The sequence below is a fragment of the Saccopteryx leptura genome, chromosome 4 (assembly GCF_036850995.1).
Source record: "Saccopteryx leptura isolate mSacLep1 chromosome 4, mSacLep1_pri_phased_curated, whole genome shotgun sequence".
NCBI lineage: Eukaryota > Metazoa > Chordata > Mammalia > Chiroptera > Emballonuridae > Saccopteryx > Saccopteryx leptura.
Window position 1 is genome coordinate 109,328,776 of NC_089506.1, and position 23,608 is coordinate 109,352,383.

Genomic DNA, 23,608 nt, shown 5'->3' on the forward strand with positions numbered 1-23,608 from the left:
CCCAGAGGGAAGTGGGGAGGGAGTTAGGGAAAGGAGGGAAAGGTGCTGTAATGGGAGACAAGAGAGTGGGGATGAAGGTGTTATATTGAGTGGGACACTTGAATCCATGTTAATACAATAAAAATATAATTAATAAAAATTTTAAAAAATAAGAAAAAGAGGCCCTGGTCAGTTGGCTCAGTGGTAGAGCGTCAGCCTGGCGTGCAGAGGTCCCGGGTTCGATTCCTGGCCAGGGCACACAGAAGAAGCGCCCATCTGCTTCTCCACCCCTCCCCCTCTCCTTCCTCTATCTCTCTCTCTTCCCCTCCCGCAGCCGAGGCTCCATTGGAGCAAAGATGGCCCGGGCACTGGGGATGGCTCCTTGGCCTCTGCCCCAGGCGCTAGAGTGGCTCTGGTCGCAACAGAGCGAAGCCCCAGAGGGGCAGAGCATCGCCCCCTGGTGGGCAGAGCGTCACCCCCTGGTGGGCGTGCCAGGTGGATCCTGGTCGGGCACATGCGGGAGTCTGTCTTACTGTCTCTCCCTGTTTCCAGCTTCAGAAAATAAAATAAAATAAGAAAAAGAAAAGGCCATTCAATAAAATACTACCAGTAGTTATTTCTGGGTGACAGTCTCATAAGTAAATTGTTCTTTCTATGTCTAATTTTATTAGCTAACTTTTCTGTAATGAATTATTTGCAACTTTTGATCAATAAAAACAAACAATTTGAGAAAACCCACAGACTAAAAATATTGCCTCCTCCTATCTTTTTGAAAGTCATCATGTATTAGATTATGCTACAAATCTTATAATTTTCTCAGTAACATCCTCTACATATGTATTCCCCTTCCCACAAACACATATGAATTTAGTTGGTCACTAAGTCCTATCATTTATAACCCTACAGTATATGTCTTACCCATTTCTTTTTTACTACTCAAACAACTTCTAATTCTGTTCAGATCAATTGTTATCTCTTCCATGAATTGATTTTTTTTTAAGTCTTTAACAGTCTTTTAAAAGTCTTCTAGGCTCTGCATTTTTTATTAAATCACCCTCTAGGCTCGACAGAACCAATCTCTTAATATTGAAAATATGATGTCACAAAATTACATTTAGCTTCATACTACACAAAATTACATTTAGCTTAATACTACATTGTTACCTCTTTCTCTCCAATTCAATTCAATGTCACATAACAGATAGATACACAAGAAATGAAAGTTTCAGTGGTAGAAAGGATCTTACTGTAACCCCTTTCAACGCAATACCCAGACCTTCCAGTAGAAACTGGACAATTTTATGAAGAGATGTGCCAATCAGGGGCAAGAAATAAGAAAGCAGCCAAGCAGGGCTCTAAATAAAACATGAGGATGAACCAAAGTTAGGAAATCACTTACAAGAATCTGAGTATAAATCTTAGTTTTAAATATAAGATTTTTTTCCTTCTCTCTATTAAGTACTTTAAATTATAAAAATCATAGTGCCAAATATTTTCAAATATTAATCTCTATATTTTACTATAAACAGTATGTAATTCAAATTAATATACTGTTTTGATATAATTTGATTACTATAATATCCTAAACTGGTTTTACATAAATAGTAAAGGAAGCATAATTTTGAAATATCAATTACTATCAGCAATAGCAGATACACAAGGAACCTCATCTCACCATTGCCTTAAAACTTACCATATAATCTAATAAAAAGTAGTGCTATGACATTATCAGTCAGCTGGGTCAAGATTAACAATTCCTCATATTTACTTTGGCTATAATAATACCCTAAACTCATTTGCTTTGTGAAATAATAGAAATTACATCTCTTAATATATGGCTTAAAGGCAGAGATTTACTAAATTGTAATTCAAGGGACTTTTATGTTGTTTGTAAAGTCTTTTTGAACTTACTGTGAACAGTCTTCCTTTCCTCCCAGTTAAATAAAATTATAGGTTATGAAATACAACTAAATTATGATAAATCCTTTAAAATTTTTTATTATGGAGAATTTTCAAAAATATCCAAAAGTTGAGAAAATATGAATGCCAATGCACATAACACCTGGTTTCAACATTTACCACCTGGCGACCACCTTTGTTTCACCTCTCCACCCACCTTCTTCCTCTTTCCCCATCCACATTCTTCTTTCCCCACAAACTGAATCATTTTGAATTCCAGATATAATATAATTAATCCATAAACATATCTGTATGTACTTCTAAGAGGACTCTTAAGAAAAAACTATGCTATTTACACATCTAAACATTAACAATAATCTCTTAATATCCAGTATCTAGTCAGTATTTAAATTTCCACAACTGTTTCAACTGTTTTGAAGTTAACTGTTCAATTCCAGAGTCAAAGATGATTCACAAATAGTAATTGACTATTTCCCTTTTCTTTTTTTTTTTTAAATATATAGAGCAGTGCCTCAGGCGCTAGAGTGGCTCTGGTCGCAGCATGGCAACGCCCAGGATGGGCAGAGCATCGCCCCCTGGTGGGCAGAGCGTTGCCCCTGGTGGGCGTGCCGGGTGGATCCTGGTCGGGCGCATGCGGGAGTCTGTCTGACTGTCTCTCCCTGCTTCCAGCTTCAGAAAAAAATAATAAAATAAAATAAAAAAATAGAGAGAGAGAGCAGGCTTCCCCAAACTACGACCAGCCCGCAGGCCGCATGCGGCCCTCTAAGGCCATTTATTCGGCCCCCACACTTCCGGAAGGGGCACCTCTTTCATTGGTAGTGAGAAGAGCATAGTTCTCATTGAAATACTGGTCAGTGTTGATTTAAATTTACTTGTTCTTTATTTTAAATATTGTATTTGTTCCTGTTTTGTTTTTTTACTTTAAAATAAGATATGTGCAGTGTACATAGGGATTTGTTCATAGTTTTTTTTATAGTCCAGCCCTCCAACGGTCTGAGGGACAGTGAACAGGCCCCCTGTGTAAAAAGTCTGGAGACCCCTGATATAGAGTCTCACTCACCCCTAGTTCTCCTTTTCTTTTTTTATTTTAAACAATTTGTTGAAGAAACCAGTTCATTTGCCCATACAGTTTCCACCATTCCAGATTTTACTGACTGAGTCTTCATGGTATCAACTTACTCTTCCATCCCCTGTATTTCCTATAAACTGGCAGTTAGATCTAGAAGCTTGATTATAACTGGTTCAACATTCTGGCAAGAATTCTGATGTTGTATACCTCTATTAATAATCACATATAAATTTAAAAAATAGTCACATATATGGTTGTTTGTCCCTTTGTGAGGTTAGCAGCTACTGATAACCAAAGCCTAGATCCGTGGTTCTCAAATGGAGTGGTTTTGCCCCCACCCCCGCAAGGGAGTATTTGGCATTCCAGAGAAATTTTTGATTGAAATAACGGGGGGCGGGGGGGGGGAGGTGACTGGCATCAACTGGGTAGAGATTATGGATGCTGCTACATATCCTATATTGTAAAAAATAGGCCCCAACACTTACCTAGCCCAAAATGTCAATCATGCCAAGGCTGAAACACCCTGAGCTAGACCTCCACTTCCAAGAGTGGTTGCAACCCCTGATCTAATTCTACCATGTCTTCTTTTATTAGATGGCATATTTCTATAAAGAAAAGTTTGCTCTCAACAACTGTACGTAGCTGGTACAAAAGACAGGATAAATATTTGTTTCTTTACTTTTATTTAGCAGTTTTGAAAATTATATGTTGGTTCTGTTATATCCACCAAAGATAATGAGGGTTCTATTTGATTCTGATATTATGAATTCACAGACTTAAACATGTTTGATGTATTTCAATCCACTGAGTTATTCTTACTGATGCTCAGAAGCATCTTCAAGTAGCTCCAGTCTTTCTGATACTTTCCCAATAGTCACAGACAGGTTTCTTACTTTCTGGTACTGATAAGATTGTTCCTTTCAGCACAAAAGAGCATTCAGAGACCACAGTCTGGACGTGCTCCTCTCTAATAATACTTCTTCCTATTTTTGTCAACACCACTAAACTTCCCTTTTATTTTTTTTGTTTTGTTTTGTTTTTTTGTATTTTTCCAAAGTTGGAAACGGGGAGGCAGTCAGACAGACTCCCGCATGCACCCCACGGGGATCCACCCCGGCACGCCCACCAGGGGGCAATGCTCTGCCCATCTGGGGCGTCGCTCTGTTGCAACCAGAGCCGTTCTAGCACCTGAGGCAGAGGCCACAGGGCCATCCCCAGCACCCAGGCTAACTTTGTTCTAATGGAGCCTTGGCTGCGGGAGGGGAAGAGAGAGACAGAGAGGAAGGAGAGGGGGAGGGGTGGAGAAGCAGATGGGCACCTCTCCTGTGTGCCCTGGTCGGAAATCGAACCCGGGACTCCTGCACGCCAGGCCGACGCTCTACCACTGAGCCAACCGGCCAGGACCTAAACTTCCCTTTTAACCTTCCACATAATTAGCGTTTAGTCAATGAAATTCTTACTAAACTGTTAAAAATACTAAGTATTCACTGAAACCATGTTTAACTGTTTTTCATAAAACTCACAGAGAAATATTAACTATGTAATATTAGTATGTGATATTAACATAATTAACAATATATTACATAATAAATTATAAAACATAAAATAAAAATTTTACCACATGATGAGTGGACTGCTCACTAAAGTGTGATGAATCATTATTTACACATTTTAATTAATGAGTATTTCATAATTTAGGATACATTAAAGGAGTAGTAGGACAGCTATCAAGAGGGAACAGGGATGAGGAGAAGGGATGAGAGAAGATGAAGGGATTAGTGAAATTATATATACATAACACATAGATATAGATAACAGGACAGCAAATCCCAGAGAGAAGGGGTGAGGGATTTAGGGTGAGGGGGCAAAAGGGGTGTAATGAGGGACACAGGGGTGAGGGGTGAGGATGTTATATTGAATGGAACACTTGAATTCATGTTAATACAATAAATTAGAATTAATAAAAAATTTCTAAAAAGTAATCCAATTAATTATCTCCAACAGAGAAGTGGTTATCCAAGAAAGGTTTATTCAATGAGGGAATATCTCTACTGGAAAACCATTCAGAGACATGTTATTTTTTGTTGTTGTTGCCAAAAAAGCTAAAAATCCTAAGAGAATATCCTAAAACAAATGTTGCAACTTTCTAAGAACCAGCATTAGTGGAAGTCAGATTCAGAAATCACACTGATCCATAGACAGACCTAGATGCTTCTGGAGTGAATAGTTAAATTTTCTATTTGAACATGGTACATGAATAGCAAGTATGTCAACCTAATTCATAAAAATAGCACAGAGCCAGACACATAGTAAATTTTCAATAAGTGCTTAATGAAAAGAGCTTACTTCCTTCACTTCCTTGAAAATGCTTACAAATTCTTCATTGATGGCTAAACTTCTGCGTTCAATATCTCCACGTAAATTTCTTCGAGTCCGCAAACTATTTTCAACAAAAAAGGTTGAAAGTGCCTTGAGAGCTTCCAACATCTCCTAAACAATTGATGACAGAAGAAAATTATTGGGATCAAGTTTCAAATGTCTTCCTAATCTCAAACCAAAATGTAATGACATCATTTTCAAATAATTTGTTTCCATTTAACACCAAAAATATTCATTTAATATTCATTTACCTTCACATTACTGAACAATCAACTTATTTCTGAAACACAGTAATACACTTACTTGTATAATGCGGCACAGATACAAGGTTATTCACTGTGGAATTGTTTGGAAATCAAAGATTAGAAATAACCTTAATGTCCATCTGAAGGGGATTGGTTAAAGAAATTAGGATATATCCCTTAAAAAAAAAAGTTAGAAATTCTTATGTACTTAGTGGTAGGGAAGAGGTATCAACGGGGCAAAGCCTTCCACAGGCAAAAGACTGAGTACAAAGATCCCAAAGCAGCAGAAAGGCAAGTGTGACTAAAGCTATGGGAAACTACTAGAGGTTTTAAAAAGAAGGAGGGAAATATACTTCACATGTTTAAAGGTTTACTTCAACTTTGTGAGACCGGCCTGACCAGGCGGTGGAGCAGTGGATGGAGTGTTGGACTGGGATGCGGAAGGACCCAGGTTCAAGTCCCCAAGGTCTCCATCTTGAGCGCAGGCTCATCTGGCTGGAGCAAAAAAAAGCTCCCAAGCTTGGACCCAAAGTCGCTGGCTCAAGCAAGGGGTTACTTGGTCTGCTGAGGGCCCATGGTCAAGGCACATATGAGAAAGCAATCAATGAACAACTAAGGTGTCCCAATGAAAAACTGATGATTGATGCTTCTCATCTCTCTCCGTTCCTGTCTGTCTGTCTCTCTCTATCCCATTCTCTGAATCTCTCTCTGTCCCTGTAAAACAAAAAAACAGCAACAACAAAAAAAGAACTTTGTGAGAATGGGTGGTAGAAGTGGGTAAGAAAATAAGAAGGTAGGAAAAATCTAAATCCAGGCAAGATGTGGTAATAGCACAAACCACGATGGTAGCACTGATGAAATAATATTTCAAAAAAATTTTTTTCAAGGTAGAGGCTATAAGACTTGCTAATGGATTGGATATAGAATGTAAAAAGAGAGAGAGAGAGAGAGAGAGAGAGAGAAAGACGGGTATCAAAATTCAGTTATATGCTTCTTGATTGCACGAATGGTGATGCTCCTTACTACCAGTGGGGAGAGAAACCAGTTTGGAGAAAAAGAGTTCTAGTGATGTTGAGTTTTTATGATGTCAATTACGTATCCAACTGGAAGTGCCATATAGACATTGATTGTACAAATCTGGACCTCAGTACAGATGTCAGCAACAGGATTATAAATTTTAAGACTCATAATGCTTACTGGCATTTAAAACCAAGAATGTGAGAGAGTTCTCCAGAGAGATTATGAATAGAGGACAGAGGACCAAGCCCAAGATATACAAAAGTCCTTAAATCCTACAGGTATTAATTCCTACACCCAAACTAACATGCTATGTATTTTAACAGGATACCCTTCCATGTTTCAGTTATAATATTATTCTGAAATATTGGCTGGATTAACAAAACTTGTAAAGCTATTGAAATTCAATTTAATACTTAAGAGGGAAAATATCTTTACAACTACAAATATCAATATTTATTGTAAAAAAAAAATAAAGCCATTTCTTTTGACTACAGTCTTGAAATGTCTAGGGCCTGGGTTAAAAAAGTAATCAGGGCTCTGGCCAGTTGGCTCAGTGGTAGAGCGTCGGCCTGGCATGCAGGAGTCCTGGGTTCGATTCCTGGCCAGGGCACACAGGAGAGGTGCCCATCTGCTTCTCCACCCCTCCCCCTCTCCTTCCTCTCTGTCTCTCTCTTCCCCTCCCGCAGCCAAGGCTCCATTGGAGCCAAGTTGGCCTGGGCGCTGAGGATGGCTCCATGGCCTCTGCCTCAGGCGCTAGAATGGCTCTGGTCGCAACAGAGCAACGCCCCAGATGGGCAGAGCATCGCCCCCTGGTGGGCATGCCGGGTGGATCCCGGTCAGGCGCATGTGGGAGTCTGACTGCCTCCCCATTTCCAACTTCAGAAAAATACCAAAAAAAAAAAAAAAAGTAATCAGTAAATATTGAATGAACATAATCACACAGACTTGGGTGCAAATTACAACTCCTACAATTACTAGTTATATGATGTAACTTAGTATATTCTCTCTATACCTTATTTTTCTCAGGGGTAAAAAAAGATAATATCAATTCATCAGACTAGCTGTATGTTCTGAGAGATAATACATGTCAATATTTGACACTTTAAACACTTATTAAAAATGTATAATAAAATTAACACTTAATAAGAAACAGTGAGTGGGTGGCACTTGTGTGAACACTTCACCTGGATGCTCTCATGAACCCTCAAAACAATCCTAAGAAAGTTACTGGCAGTATTCCCAACTTATAAATAATGAAACATAAACTTAGAGAAGTTAATGGATTTACTCAAATCATAATGCACCAATTTGGTGATTATATCTAATAAGCGGTAGTTTAGAGTCACCAGTCTTTCTTATTATACTGTTATATTTTACACACATATTGAAATTGACAGCTTATTTCCAGTTACCTACAAATTTATAAAGCTCTCACTTCTACATATTATGTTTTTTCTTTGTGCTACATTGTTGGCACGACCAATTTACCTAGCGACCCATGAAACAGAAGAGATAACCAGCTATGACAGGAGCTGGAAAGTCCAATTCAGGAAATACTTGGAAGGGGGTGTGGACAGTTTATTAATGGTAAAGAAATATATCTTCAGCCCACAAAACATAGTACTTAGAACAAAAACTAGTAAATATTACTTCATTTCAGGCATGATCAGGTTCTTCCGCGTCACCTTACACAAAACATAATTTAAATAAGAACTAAAATAAACAATTATGTAAAATAATATCTATTTTAATTGTTTCCACTTGTCGATGGAAATGCTCCAATATGCCTAGCCCTGTTCGGTCCTCCGAACCCCGCTTCGCGCTGCCCTGTCTAGTAATTCGCTCTTGTGCATCAGTTTCTCCCCTGCCCTGCGCTCCCCTCCCCTGTCCCCCTGCTCGGGCGCCAGACACCTCCGGAGGTAAAGGGCTCCCCCACTTACCTCCGGACACACAATCTTCAAGGAACTTTCTTAAATAGGAGGAATACCCAGGAAACCTCCTCGCTTTTCCAGGGGCTCCTCGCCTCCACCCTCTCACCCTTCCCGCTCAGATCTAGGTCCCCTCCGCGGCGGCGATGACGAAGAGGGACCGGGGGCTGGACAGACGCCGCCCCCGACCCGGCTCAGCCCCGCGGCCGCCGCGGGTCCTCGGCCCTGCCGGCCCTGATTACCTTGTCATTGTCTAGCCGCGTCTCCAGAATTTTGTGCAGCTTCCGCGACAGCGGGTTGCTGGTCTGCGCCGAAGTCCCGCCTGCCTCATTGCTGAGGCCGTTGGCAGCCGCAGGCGCGGGTACTGCGACCACTTCCCCGCTGCCCTCAGCCATCGCGCCTCGGATCTAGACCCCAGCTCAGCTGCAGCCAGCTCAGCCCAGCAGCGCGAGTACTGCGCATGGGCGCAGTGTTCCGCGCATGCGCCCCGCGGAAGGCTCTGCAGCCTGGTTCATAGAGCGCGGCGGGTAGAGAAGTTAGACGGAGGCGGAGCAGTACCCTAAGCGTGGGAAGGGGAGACCGATGGGGTCTGAAATTGCGGTCAGATTTCGAGTTTGGGGTTAAGTTTTATGGGATGTAAAGGATTTCGAGATCCGTAATCTATGGAACTATGAGCTAAGCATTAGTAAAACACCCAGAGACAAGTTCGATAAAAGTTCACTCGAACTAAATTCACCTTCCCTGAACGCTTTCCTTTTCTTTTCTTTTGGAAAGTGTGTCTGTGTGTGTTTGTTTGTTTGTTTGTTTATTTATGATTCTGAAGATAGTCTTTTTTAATTTTTTTTATTGATTTTAGAGAAGAAAGGAGAAAGAGAGAGAGAAGAGGAATATGCATCTGTTCCTGTACGTGCCCTGGCTGGGTGGGGATGAACTGGCAGCCTCTGTTTTTAGAACTATGTTCGACTAACCCGTCTATCCCGCCAGGGCGGAAAGTATTTATTGAAGGCATTTTATGAGCCACGTAGTCTGGTAGGCATCAGAGACAGAGGACCTAATAAATATTATTAGATGTGTTTAGCGCAAAAGGAAACTAAGTACTGTGCAATGAAATAGCACTGGAGGGAGGCGCCTACTGCACTTACTAATGTCTGGAAGGAAATTGACCTTTAAACAGATTTGAAAGTCATATTTATTTGAGAATATGAAACGTGAAGTGAAATCATTCCCAGGCAGGAAAAAGTGTAACTGCAAAGCCCCCAAACCAAGAAAGAATTTGACTGTTTCACTGGCCAAAGCCAGTGTAGCTGTAGAAAAAATTACAAGGAAAAGAGTAACAAGGTGAGGAATATATTCCTGGGAAGGTCTAACTCTAGATGACAAGCAGCATTATTTTTTTCCCCCTTTTCTCACTTTTTAAAATTGGTGGTGTCAAAATAAAATCTCTGAACCTCTTGTGATGTATGTGTCTGTTTTTATGCCAGTACCATGATGTTTTACACTGTAGTATAGTTTGATATTAGGTTCTTCTTTATTAATATTACTTAGGCTTTTCAGAGTCTTGTGGTTTCATATAAATTTCAGAATTGTTTGTTCTACTTTTGTGAAAAATGCTATTGGTATTTTAATAGAGATGTAATAGTGAATCTACAGATTGTTTTGGGTAGTCTGGACAATTTAACAATGTTAATTCTTCCTATTCATGAGCCAATGACAGAGATTAGATTGTGTGGTATAAAAATGTCTTTAAATGATCTAGAGATGTTTTCTCTAAATCTATGTACTTGACCAATGTCACCTTGTTAAATGTAATTGTCTAAATACAAATAAATAAACTAAAAAAAAAAAAAAAAAAAAAGAATGTCTTTAATTAAATTGCCAGTAACCTGAGAAGGCAAAAGACTCAGGTCCAAAATAACTGTTTTAACAATCCTGGCTGACCGGCTGGTTTATATATCTTGGGAAGTTAGTAATTCGTTATAGATCATGCAGTTCGTCACATAGCAGTGTGCAGGAGGTGGGAGTTCGATTTGCAGAAATGCCTTTCTGGAATGTCCTTCTGACGCTGGCACAGGTCTATGTGGTGGGCACAGGTCTATGTGGTGGGCACAGGTCTATGTGGTGTTCTTGATGTTGCTCTGGAATGACCAAGGTCTGGAGCCTCTGGGAACCATCTGCCAGAGAGACTCTTTGCATCTGCAAAAGGGACTGCCTGCATTCTTTAGGAAAACAAAGTAAAAATTAAGATTTGTAAACTAGGAAATTATGTGACGAAGCCCTTACAAGAAATTATTGTGATTTAACTAAACCCTTACATTTTTATTGTTTAGCAGCCAGAATAAATAGTTGCAAACATTGTTTATTTCTAGAAGGATTGTTAATATTCTACCAGCGCAAAACACACATGTGCACACACACTTCTATGGTGCTTAAAATATTGAAATACTCACCTGACCAGTGGTGGAGCAGTGAACAGAGCATCAATCTGGAACACTGAGGTCCCAGGTTTGAAACCCCAAGGTTTCTGGCTTGGTTTGAGCGCAGGCTCATCTGGCTTGAGTGTAGGCTCACCAGCTAGAGCACGGGTCGCTGACTTGAATTTGGAATCATCGACATGATCCCATGGTTGCTGGCTTGAGTCCAAGGTCACTGGCTTGAGCAAGGAGTAACTGGCTCACCTGGAGCCCCCAGGTCAAGGCACCTATGAGAAGCAATCAATGAACAACTAAAGTGCCCCAGCTACAAGTTGATGCCTCTCATCTGTCTCCCTTCCAGTCCCTGTCTCTATCTCTCTGTCTCTCTCTCACATGCACTAAAACAGCAATATTAAAATACTCAGCATTAGAGTCTCTGCTTATAATGTGGCAGTGTACTTTTTAATAAAAACTAATGATCTCAGAAGGTACCTATACTTACATGTGGTGTTCTCACAGTTCAGTCTGGGAAACCTAAAAATATGCTACTGGATTAAGAAGAGTAAGAGTGAAAAATGACTTAGAACCTTGACATTGCTTAAAAATAGGAAAATATCTATGATGCATCGGGCAGGCAGGTCATAATAATTCAGATCATTTCTTATCATTTCCCCTATGCAGCACCAAACTTTAGCTCCTAATGAGCTCCAGCACTTAGAGTGCACAGCCCATCAACAATCTGAACTGGCCTTTTAGAATGTACTAAACTCTGCCAGCTTTAGACACCTGAGGATGCTCACCTGAGTGTTTGTGTGGAGGGAAGTTTTAGTGCCTACTAGTGAATCAAATCAAAGAGTACAAACAAATTCTCCACTTTAACCAATCACTTTATGTTATGCAAACCTACCATTTTTACTCAGTCTTCTCCTTATTTACTTTTCCCCAGTACAGCAGAAAGGAAAATTAACTAGCCCAGAATTCAGCAAATTATAGTGTAAGCTGTTTCAAAGTGTTGATTTTGATCCTTTGTGTAGACCATTGATTCTCTTGAGAGTGAAGAGGAAGAAAATTCATGTTACAAAGGAAAACAGAGGAAGGAAGGAGGGAAGCAGGAAGGAAGGTAGGGGGGAGGGAGGATGGAGAGATGGAGGGAGGAAGAAAGGGAGGGAGAGAGAAGCGGAAGGGAAGGGAGGGTAAGGAAAAGATGGACAGAGTGAGGGAGTGGAAGGGAGGGAGGAAAGGAGGAAGGAAGACATAAAGAGAAAAGAAAAGAAGGAAATGCTTAAAAAGGCAAAAAAGAAAATGCTCCCTATGTTATTTTTACTAACAATTTTTGAAGTCTCTAATCCAGTGGTTTTATAAATCAGTAATATCAGCATCACCTGGAAACTTGTCAGAAAAGCAAATTCTCAGGCCCCGCCCTAGACCCACTGATTAAGAAATTTTGAGGGTGATGCCAGCAATCTGTGTTCCAACAGTCCTCCAGATGACTCTGATGTGCCCTAAACTTGTGTACTGTTCTGTCTTTAGCACGTGTGTTTTCAGTGAAGGTATATCCAAATATGACAAGCCAAAAGAGAAGCTTCTTTCTCTTTCTCACAAACCTAGGAAGTTGTGGAAAAATAAATAAATAAAAAGTGGAACTTGTATATGGTTCTTGCATACATTCCTCATAAGTTTCCTGGCATATATGTTACATCCCAGGAGACAAACCACAGCAAACCCAAAGTGAATTTTATAAGTTTTATTGCAAACCTGCACAGGGACTGCAGGCAACCCACGCAAGGGAACACTGCAGCCCCGAGCTTCTAAAATGGCTCCTTTTTATAGGGTGGCTATCTAGGCTGAGCAAGCAAGCAACGTTTACAAGGGCGGGAGAGGTGCGATTAGCTGACCTTCTTCTTAGCTAAGTCTCTAGGGTAGGGCTTCCTTGACGTTGGGTACATAGAGTACTGTGGAAAATATTGCTACATTTCTAATGGTTGTTTATCTTTTTTTTTTTTTTTTCTTCTCCAGCCATGTACTGGATGTACTCAGTTTTCATGGCTGGTGGCCTGCACCGCTTATCCTAAGATGTCACAATATATATATAGTAAGATACCTTGAAGTTAAAGAACATTTGTATTCACCTATATACCCCACAGCAGAAATTAGTATAATACCTGATACACTTAATAAATATTTGTTAATGAACAAGTAAATATACTGTTCTTTTATCAAAATCAAGTTTTCTGTCTGGAATTTGCAAATGCATCCAGTTAAGATGGTGTATGTTTAATACTGTTCTGTGGGCCCATGTTCATCTAATGTTACAAACATGACATATGGGCTTATTGCCTAAACACAGGGGAAATGAATTAAACACAGGGGAATACACAATCAAGAAAGACAATTCAGATTGACCAGGCAGTGGCACAGTGGATAGAACATCGGACTGCGATGTGGAGGACCCAGGTTCAAGACCCCGAGGTTGCCAGCTTGAGCACAGGCTCATCTGGTTTGAGCAAAGCTCACCATTTGGACCCAAGGTGGCTGGCTCCAGCAAGGGGTTACTCGGTCTGCTGAAAACCCGTGATCAAGGCACATATGAGAAAGCAATCAATGAACAACTAAGCAGTGGTTCTCAACCTCTCTAATGCCATGACCCCGCAATACAGTTCCTCATGTTGCGGTGACCCCAAACAAAAAAATAATTTTGGTGGCTACTTCATAACTGTAATTTTGCTACAGTTATGATTCGGAATGTAAATACCTGATATGCATTATGTATTTTCCGATGGCTTTAGGCAACCCCGCCGGGGTTGCGACCCACAGGTTGAGAATCGCTGAACTAAGGTGTCGCAACAAAAAACTCTCTTCGTGAGGATGGGAAAATGGCAGCGGAGTAGGCGGATGCACAGACACCCAGCTCTCACCACCAAACTGGAATACAAATCAATTTAGGAAAAATCAGCATGAAAAACCAACTCTGGACTACAAGAACAGCTCTCAAAAACCAAGGAGGAAAGAAGAAACCACAACAAACCTGGTAAGGAATGCCTGAATCTCCTCTGCTTACAGGAACGGAGGGGAGGGAGAGGCTGAGAGCCCAGAGGGGATCTCCCCCAAGGGAAAAGAGCAGAAAATACTGCTCACAGCCACTTGCCTGGCAACCAGGGAGCAAGGTATGTTGAAAAGACCAGCTTATCTCCCAAGTGGAAAGGACAGGGAGAGGGACAGACTGTGAGGGGCTAAGGAATGCAGGAAACAAACTAAAAAAGCTGACTCATCTGTGCTAGAGGCGGCCATAGCTGGGGGAGGGACTGAACCTTCCACAAAACAGTACTGAATTGCTTCCGGATCAGAGATCTCCAGACATCTTCCAGCTCCAATCAGCACAAGACACAGCTGAAAACAAGAAGTGGGGAGGAGGGGCAGTAACTCAGGTCTCCATGGAGATCTGAGATAAACCTCCCCCTACTGAACCTGAGAAAACACCCTGCCCCCAGAGACATTAGTTGACTGAAGAGGCCTTCAGAGTCTCAGGTTACACCCATCGCATTCCTGGATACACTTTCAAGAAAGCCCCCTGCTGAGATCAATAAACAATACTATCACCTGTTAAGAAAACAAACAAATCAAGACTTCAAACCTGCCCAAATCCGAAAGTGGATTACAATATTAGCTGATACCAACCCAAGAAGACCTAGAAATAACACAACTGAAAACTGGAGGCAGACAACACCAAGCCTAGACTCAACCAACTCTACAAATAAAACACCCAAACACAATGAGAAGACAAAAAAGTGCAATCCAAATGAAACCACAAAAGATACCTTCAGCAGATGAACTGAATGATATGGAAATAATCAAACTTCCAGATGCAGAGTTCAAAATAATAATTGTAAGGATGCTTAGGGATCTTAGAACAATGGATGGTCATTATGAACACCTAAATAAAGAAATAGCAAGTATAAAAAAGAATCAGACAGAGATGACAAATACAATTTCAGAAATAAAGACCACAATGGAAGGAATTAAAAACAGGATAAATAGAGCTGAGGATCGAATCAGCAAGTTGAAGGACAACTGGAATGAAGGCATGAAAGCAGAGAAGAAAAAAGAAAAGAGACTCAAAAAGTCTGAGGAAACTCTTAGACAGCTCTGTGACAACATGAAGAGAAATAACATCCGCATCATAGGGGTTCCTGAAGAAGAAGAAAAAGAACAAGAGATAGAGACTTTGTTCAATCATATCATAGCTGAAAACTTCCCTAAATTAATGAAGGAGAAACTCTCACAAGTTCAAGAAGCACAGAGGACTCCATTAAAGAGAAACCCAAAGAAACCTACACCAAGACACATCATAATTAAAATACCAAAGCTAAGCAATAAAGAGAAAATATTAAAAGCTGCAAGAGAAAAAAAAGGTATCACCTACAAAGAAGCCCCCATAAGGATGACATCCGACTTCTCAACAGAAACACTTGAGGCCAGAGGGACTGGCAAGAAATATTCAAAGTAATGCAGAACAAGAACCTACAACCAAGACTACTTTATCATTTAAAATTGAAGGAGAAATAAAAAGCTTCCCAGACAAAAAAGAACTCAAGGAATTCATTTCAACCAAACCAATGCTGCAGGAAATGTTAAGGGGACTGTTGTAAACAGATCAAAGTGGGAAAAGAATATAGCAAAAAGGGAATACAGCTTTAAAGAATAAAATGGCAATAAACAACTACATATCAATAATAATCATAAATGTAAATGGATTAAATGATCTAATCAAAACACATAGGGTAGCTGCGTGGATAAGAAAACAGAACCCGTACATATGCTGTCTACAAGAGACACACCTTAGAACAAAAGATACACATAGATTGAAGGTAAAAGGATGGAAAAAAACATTTCATGCAAATTGAAATGAAAAAAAAAGCTAGGGTATCAATACTTATATCGGACAAATTGGACTTTAAAACAAAGGATATAGTAAGAGATAAAGAAGGCCACTACATAATGATAAAAGGAGTAATCCAACAGGAAGATATAACTATTATAAATATCTATACACCTAATATAGGAGCACCTAAATATATAAAGCAGACTTTGGTGGATTTAAAGGGCGAGATCAACAGCAATACTATAATACTAGGGTATTTCAATACTCCACTAACATCACTAGATAGATCCTCAAGAAAGAAAATTAACAAAGAAACAGCAGACTTAAAGGACACACTAGATCAACTCGATTTAATAGATATCTTCAGAACCTTTCACCCTAAAGCAGAAGAATATGCATTCTTTTCAAGTGCTCATGGTACATTCTCTAGGATAGACCACATGTTAGGGCACAAAAGTGCTCTCCACAAATTTAAGAAGATTGAAATCATATCAAGCACTTTCTCCGATCACAAAGGCATGAAACTAGAAATGAACCACAACAGAAAAGCTCAAAAATTCTCAAAAACATGGAAACTAAATAGCAGGTTGTTAAATAATGAATGGATTAAAAATGAGATCAAAGAAGAAATTAAAAAATTCCTAGAAACGAATGACAGTGAGCATACAACAACTCAAAATTTATGGGACACAGTAAAAGCAGTACTGAGAGGGAAGTTCATAGCTCTACAGGCACACTTTAAGAAGCTAGAAAAAGCTCAAATACACAACTTAACCCTGCATCTAAATGAATTAGAAAAAGAACAGCAAGTAAAGCCCAAATGTAGTAGAAGGAAGGAAATAATAAAGATTAGAACAAAACTAAATAACATAGAGGCTAAAGAAACAATACAGAGGATCAATGAAACTAGAAGCTGGTTCTTTGAAAAGGTAAACAAGATTGATGAATCTTTAACTAGACTCACCAAGAAAAAGAGAGAGAGGACTCAAATAAATAAAGTAAGAAATGAGAGTTGAGAAATAACAACTGACACAACAGAAATACAAAATATTGTAAGAAAATACTACGAAGAACTGTATGCCAAAAAATTAGACAACCTAGATGAAATGGACAAATTCTTTGAAACCTACAATCTTCCAAAAATCAATCTGGAAGAATCAGAAAACCTAAACAGACTGATTACACCAAATGAGATTGAAACAGTTATCAAAAAACTCCCAACAAAGAAAAGTCTGGGGCCTGATGGCTTCACAACTGAATTCTACCAAATATTAAAAGAAGAACTAAATCCTATCCTTCTCAAACTATTTCAAAAAATTCAAGAGGAAGGAAGACTTCCAAGCTCCTTTTATGAGGCGAGCATAATTCTGATTCCAAAACCAGGCAAAGACAACACAAAGAAAGAAAATTATAGGCCAATGTCTCTGATGAATATAGATGCTAAAATCCTCAACAAAATATTAGCAAACTGGATCCAACAAGATATGAAAAAAATCATACACCATGATCAAGTGGGATTTATTCTGGGGAGGCAAGGCTGTTACAATATTCATAAATCAATCAATATGATTCATCACATAAACAAAAAGAAGGAAAAAAACCATATGATAATTTCAATAGATGCAGAAAAAGCATTTGATAAAATCCAGCACCCTTTCATGATCAAAACTCTCAGGAAAGTGGGAATACAGGGAACATACCTCAACATGATAAAAGCCATCTATGAGAAACCCACAGCCAACATCATACTCAATGGGCAAAAATTAAAAGCAATCCCCTTGGCCCTGGCCGGTTGGCTCAGCGGTAGAGCATCGGCCTAGCGTGCGGAGGACCCGGGTTCGATTCCCGGCCAGGGCACACAGGAGAAGTGCCCATTTGCTTCTCCACCTCTCCGCCGTGCTTTCCTCTCTGTCTCTCTCTTCCCCTCCCTCAACCAAGGCTCCATTGGAGCAAAGATGGCCCGGGCTCTGGGGATGGCTCTGTGGCCTCTGCCTCAGGCGCTAGAGTGGCTCTGGTCGCAACATGGCGACGCCCAGGATGGGCAGATTATCACCCCCTGGTGGCCAGAGCGTCGCCCCATGGTGAGCGTGCCGGGTGGATCCCTGTCGGGCGCATGCGGGAGTCTGTCTGACTGTCTCTCCCCGTTTCCAGCTTCAGAAAAATGAAAAGAAAAAAAAAGAAAAAAAAAAGCAATCCTCTTAAGATCAGGAACAAAGCAAGGGTGCCCCCTTTCACAACTCTTATTTAAAATCATCCTGGAAGTCCTAGCCACAGCAATCAGACAAGAAGAAGAAATAAAAGGCATTCAAGTTGGAAAAGAAGAAGTAAAACTATCATTATTTGCAGATGATATGATATTGTATATAGAAAACCCTAAAGTCTCAGTCAAAAAACTACTGGACCTGATAAAAAATTCAGCAAAGTGGCAGGATATAAAATCTATACTCAGATATCAGAGGCATTTTTATATGCCAACAATGAACAGTCAGAAAGTGAAATTAAGGAAACAATCCCCTTCACAATTACAACCAAAAAAATAAAGTACCTAGGAGTAAACTTAACCAAGGAGACTAAAGACCTGTACTCAGAAAATTACAAAGCATTGATAAAAGAAATCAAGGAAGATACAAACAAGTGGAAGCATATACCATGCTCATGGTTAGGAAGAATAAACATTATTAAAATGTCTATAATACCCAAAGCAATCTATAAATTCAATGCAATACCAATTAAAATACCAATGACATACTTCAAAGATATAGATCACATATTCCAAAAATTTGTATGGAACCAAAAAAGAACATGAATAGCCTCAGCAATCTTAAAAAAGAAGAATAAAGTGGGAGGTATCACACTTCCTGATATCAAGTTATACTACAAGGCCATTGTACTCAAAACAGCCTGGTACTGGCATAAGAACAGGCATATAGATCAATGGAACAGAACAGAGAACCCAGAAATAAACCCACAGTTCTATGGACAACTGATATTTGACAAAGGAGGTAAGGAAATACAATGGAGTAAAGACAGCCTCTTTAACAAATGGTGTTGGGAAAATTGGACAGCTACCTGCAAAAAAATAAAACTAGATCACCAGCTTACACCACTCACAAAAATAAACTCAAAATGGATAAAAGACTTAAATGTAAGCCTTAAAACTATAGGCATATTAGAAGAAAACATAGGCAGTAAGCTCTCTGACATCTCTCGCAGCAATATATTTGCTGATTTATCTCCACAGAAAAGTGAAATAAAAGACAGGATAAACAAATGAGACTATATCAAACTAAAAAACTTTTGCACAGCTAAAGACAACAAGAACAGAATAAAAAGACAAACTACACAATGGGAGAACATATTTGACAATACGCCTGATAAGGGTTTAATAACCAAAATTTATAAAGAACTTGTAAAACTTAATACCAGGAAGACTAACAATCCAATCCAATAATGGGCAAAAGAAATGAATAGACACTTCTCCAAAGAGGACATACAGATGGCCAATAGGCATATGAAAAAATGCTCAACATCACTAATCATTAGAGAAATGCAAATTAAAACCACAATGAGATATCACCTCACACCAGTCAGAATGGGGCTCATCAACAAAACAACACAGAATAAGTGCTGGCGAGGATGTGGAGAAAAGGGAACCCTCCTGCACTGCTGGTGGGAATGCAGACTGGTGCAGCCACTGTGGAAAACAGTATGGAGATTCCTCAAAAAACTGAAAATCGAACTGCCTTTTGACCCAGCTATCCCACTGTTAGGAATATACCCCAAGAACACCATAGCACTGTATGAAAAGAAGAAATGCACCCCCATGTTTATGGCAGCATTGTTCACAATAGCGAAGATCTAGAAACAGCCCAAGTGTCCGTCAGAGGACGAGTGGATTAAAAAGCTTTGGTACATATATACTATGGAATACTACTCAGCCATAAGAAATGATGACATCGGATCATTTCTACTAACATGGATGGACCTTGATAACATTATACGGAGTGAAATAAGTAAATCAGAAAAAAACTAAGAACTATATGAATCCATACATAGATGGGACATAAAAATGAGACTCAGAGACATGAACAAGAATGTGATGGCAATGGGGGTGGGGGGGTAGGGGAGCGGGGAAGGGGTGAGGAAGGAGAGAGGAGTTGGGGGAGGGGAAGGGCACAAAGAAAACCAGATAGAAGGTGACAGAAGACAATTTGACTTTGGGGGAGGAGTATACAGCACAATCAAATGTCAAAATTATCTGGAGATGTTTTCTCTCAACATATGTACCCTGATTTATCAATGTCACTGCATTAAATTTAATAAACAAATTAAAAAAAAACTCTCTCCATTCTTGTCTGTCTGTCCCTATCTATCCCTCTCTCTGACTCTCTCTGTCTCTGTAAAAAAAAAAAAAAAAAGAAAAGAAAAGAAAGACAATTCAAACTAAGTATCATACTAATTTTGGGTAAATGGCATCACTTTCTTCTTCTAAGAAAAATCAGATTCTTAGTTCAATCTTAGGTTCTTATAGTATATACAGTAAATCACTGTTAATGATGATTAATATGGATATCAGATATATCATTTTTTTAGGTAAGGTCTCACTGGAAAATTTTATGTCATTTCTGACCACCTAAAACAAATTCATGCTGGTCAGAAAATTTAAAAGTATTTGCTAGTAACAAACCTACTAGAAAAATTACGTTCCATGTTATTACTGAAATATAATGAATTTTGAAAATTCTAAGACCATAAAATCAAACACAGATGGTTAAAATCAATCATTTTATGATTACAGATTTATGGCTCATTTAATCAATATTTGAATTGTATGTGTGTAGTAGCTTAATTATACCATTTCTCTACAAACTACAAATTAATATTAATGAAAAATTCAAAGGCATTCAGCAGCAGCATTGTGACATCTGTCATTAAGCTAGGGTGATCATCCATTTTAATTTTAAATATTAATCCAATGCAATTTTTTTCGTCAGCTTAAAGCAAGAGTACATAGAAACAGCAAGATCTAAATCATGTGAGACTCTGCCATAGAAGATTTGATAGCAAAGCTGTCAACAGGAACTGGTTAGCAAAATCTGAATTGCTCTCCAGCAGTTAGCGTATGATTATGAATGATTACATCCCTCATAATGAATAACTGACCCCTGGGGTTATTTGGTTTGCAGTGTTTGGCCAGTCTGTTCAAAGACCTGCCCAGTATCAGAAATGAAATGGTTCATGTTAAACAAGAAATTCAATCATGAAGTCAAAGCACAGAAGCACCAAAGGCAGCTGGCACTTTGTACCAAGGAAGAAGACTGATAGCCAGGGGGGGAGTGACAATAGTGAACAGCCACCTCTGTGAGGCCCCAGCCCCCCCGACATGAGAGACCTGATAAATTATGGACCATGAATCATTGAGCTCAGCCCTATCCTGTCAGAAAGAGTGGAAACAGTGTGCTCTAATAATCTCAGAGGAGAGAAGACAGATTTTTCTTAACGGGAGACTCTTTAATCAAGATGAGATGATTCCAAAGTCTAATTAACAGAAATGTTGCAAACAAAAAGTGTACAGATCCTGTCACCCCTAGTAGGATCCTCAAACCAGACCCAATGACTATTTGGAGACTCAGACTTACATCACACACGTGAGTGATGCTGCAGAAGGAAAAATGCTCTTTCTCTTGCATAACTACAGGCTGGCTCCTCAGAGTCCTGTCTCTAAAACCTATTTCCTATATTTTACAGTAAACCATACAAACTGGTATTACTTGTGGCTTATAAATCACCTACCTCTGATAGAAATTCAACATCAAATAAAGATTACTTATAAAGTATATGTCCACATATTTTTCCAGGCTTGACAATAATTTATAATGATGAATGTTTAAGTTGAGAGCTTCTTTTAAGGTAATTAAATTAATGTTCCTTATTCCCATTTAACTTTAAAAGGAGATGTAAACTTTTTGTACACTCTAATGATGTTAATATCACTTTTTTAAAGTTGGTATTCTAAAACCATGCCCCTCACTGTTGTGTAAACAACACTATAGAGTGATACTTCAAAAAATAATGAAACTGCCATAAAATGCTATAGAGTTTATTTTAATTTCACATGTTAATTAGCCATAATTTATGAAGAAATTCATGTCAATTTACAGGGTAATTTTCATAAAAAACAAAAAGCAAATTTAATTATTTGTTGAAGTTATGATACACTTCAAAAGGTAAGAGATCGTTTAAATTAAGCATAATGAAAGAATATCTAGTTAACTGGCTATAACTTCTTATAAGCAATAACATTAATGATTTAATAATGAGGTTTTTCTCCACCAGAGAGAGGAGAAAACATGCAGATATTAGAAAAATTAGGCCCTGGCTGGTTGACTCAGTGGTAAAGCATCGGCCTGGAATTTGGATGTCCCAGACTCGATTCCTGGTCAGGGAACACAGGAGAAGTGACCATCTGCTTCTGCAGCCCTCCTCAGCACTGAGGATGGCTCCATGGAGCCTCCACCTCAGGTACTAAAAATAGCTTGGTTGCGAGCATGACCCCAGATGGACAGAGCTTCTGCCTAACACAGAGATTGCCAGGTGAATCCTGGTCTGGGCACATGCAGGAGAGTCTGTCTCTAAAAGAAGAGGAAGAAAAAAGACAAAGATTAAATGCATATTATTGAGCTTTTTTTTTTTTTTTTTTTAATTTGTTTTTTTTATTTTTATTTTTTTTTATTATTCATTTTAGAGAGGAGAGGGAGAGACAGAGGGAGAGAGAGAGAGGAGAGACAGAGAGAGAGAAGCGGGGGAGGAGCTGGAAGAATCAACTCCCATATGTGCCTTGACCAGGCAAGTCCAGGGTTTTGAACCGGCGACCTCAGCATTTCCAGGTCGACACTTTATCCACTGCGCCACCACAGGTCAGGCACATATTATTGAGCTTAACATTTTCATTTGTTTCCAGTAGGAGCAAACAGTATATCCTGATAAAGTCTTAATAGTATTTACCTCCAAAAAAGTCCTTTTTCCCCAAATGCCTTAGGTAATATTTAAATTGTGATGGAAACTAAAACTACTCACACTTTTTCATCTTTAATATGCTGTATATCAAACAGCTATGTGTATTTATATAACATTTTCAGTGTTTGTGCACTATATAGGGTTTTGATCATTAACTGGGTCAAAGTACACACTACATTAAATGTATTTTGGAAACAAGATAGATTATAAATAGTAAATAAAATGAACAAGTATGAGAATATTAATATAAACATATATATTTTATGTAAATTTTTATTTTATATACATAATTGGTTGTTTATATAAACTATATACTTATAAATAAAAAAAGTAGGAAGGAAAATGTTAGGTTTTTCAAGAAATCAGAGATATCATGTGGGGGGTCTACAGAAAAAAAGGCTTCATTAAAAACAGCAGTTTATGTTCATTATGTGTTCACCAATAAAATTTCACATGTGTGTGTAAAAAATTAGACATAGCAGTTCAACCATAGACATAGAAGACATATAGATATAGAAGAACAACTGTAGTTGTTGACTTATAGAAAAGTCTATGACAAATTGTCAAATAAAAATATTAGAGTTTAAAATCTAGTGTGTATAAAATGGATAAAAGCAAACAATGAAACAAACAAACAAGAAAGAAACCAAAGATATTTGTATAAGGTCTACCAGAAAGTTCTGTCCATTTTTGGAATAAAACAAAATACAAATTTTTCTTACCATCAATAAACTTTATTAAATAATATAAGTGCCATTATT

At 38.8% G+C, this 23,608-nt stretch overlaps 1 protein-coding gene across 1 annotated transcript in view; it reads right to left on the reverse strand.

Moving 5' to 3' along the window:
* COG6 (component of oligomeric golgi complex 6) overlaps nt 1–8,992 on the reverse strand; it is a 70,363-nt gene extending 61,371 nt beyond the window's left edge. The window contains exons 1-2 of the mRNA XM_066380968.1: nt 8,783–8,992; nt 5,315–5,458 (exon numbers count right to left, since the gene is read on the reverse strand). Coding sequence (XP_066237065.1) covers nt 5,315–5,458; nt 8,783–8,935 — 297 coding nt within the window. The 5' untranslated portion in view covers nt 8,936–8,992. The remainder of the gene's footprint in view (nt 1–5,314; nt 5,459–8,782) is intronic.
* Between the last annotated feature and the right edge of the window lie 14,616 nt (nt 8,993–23,608).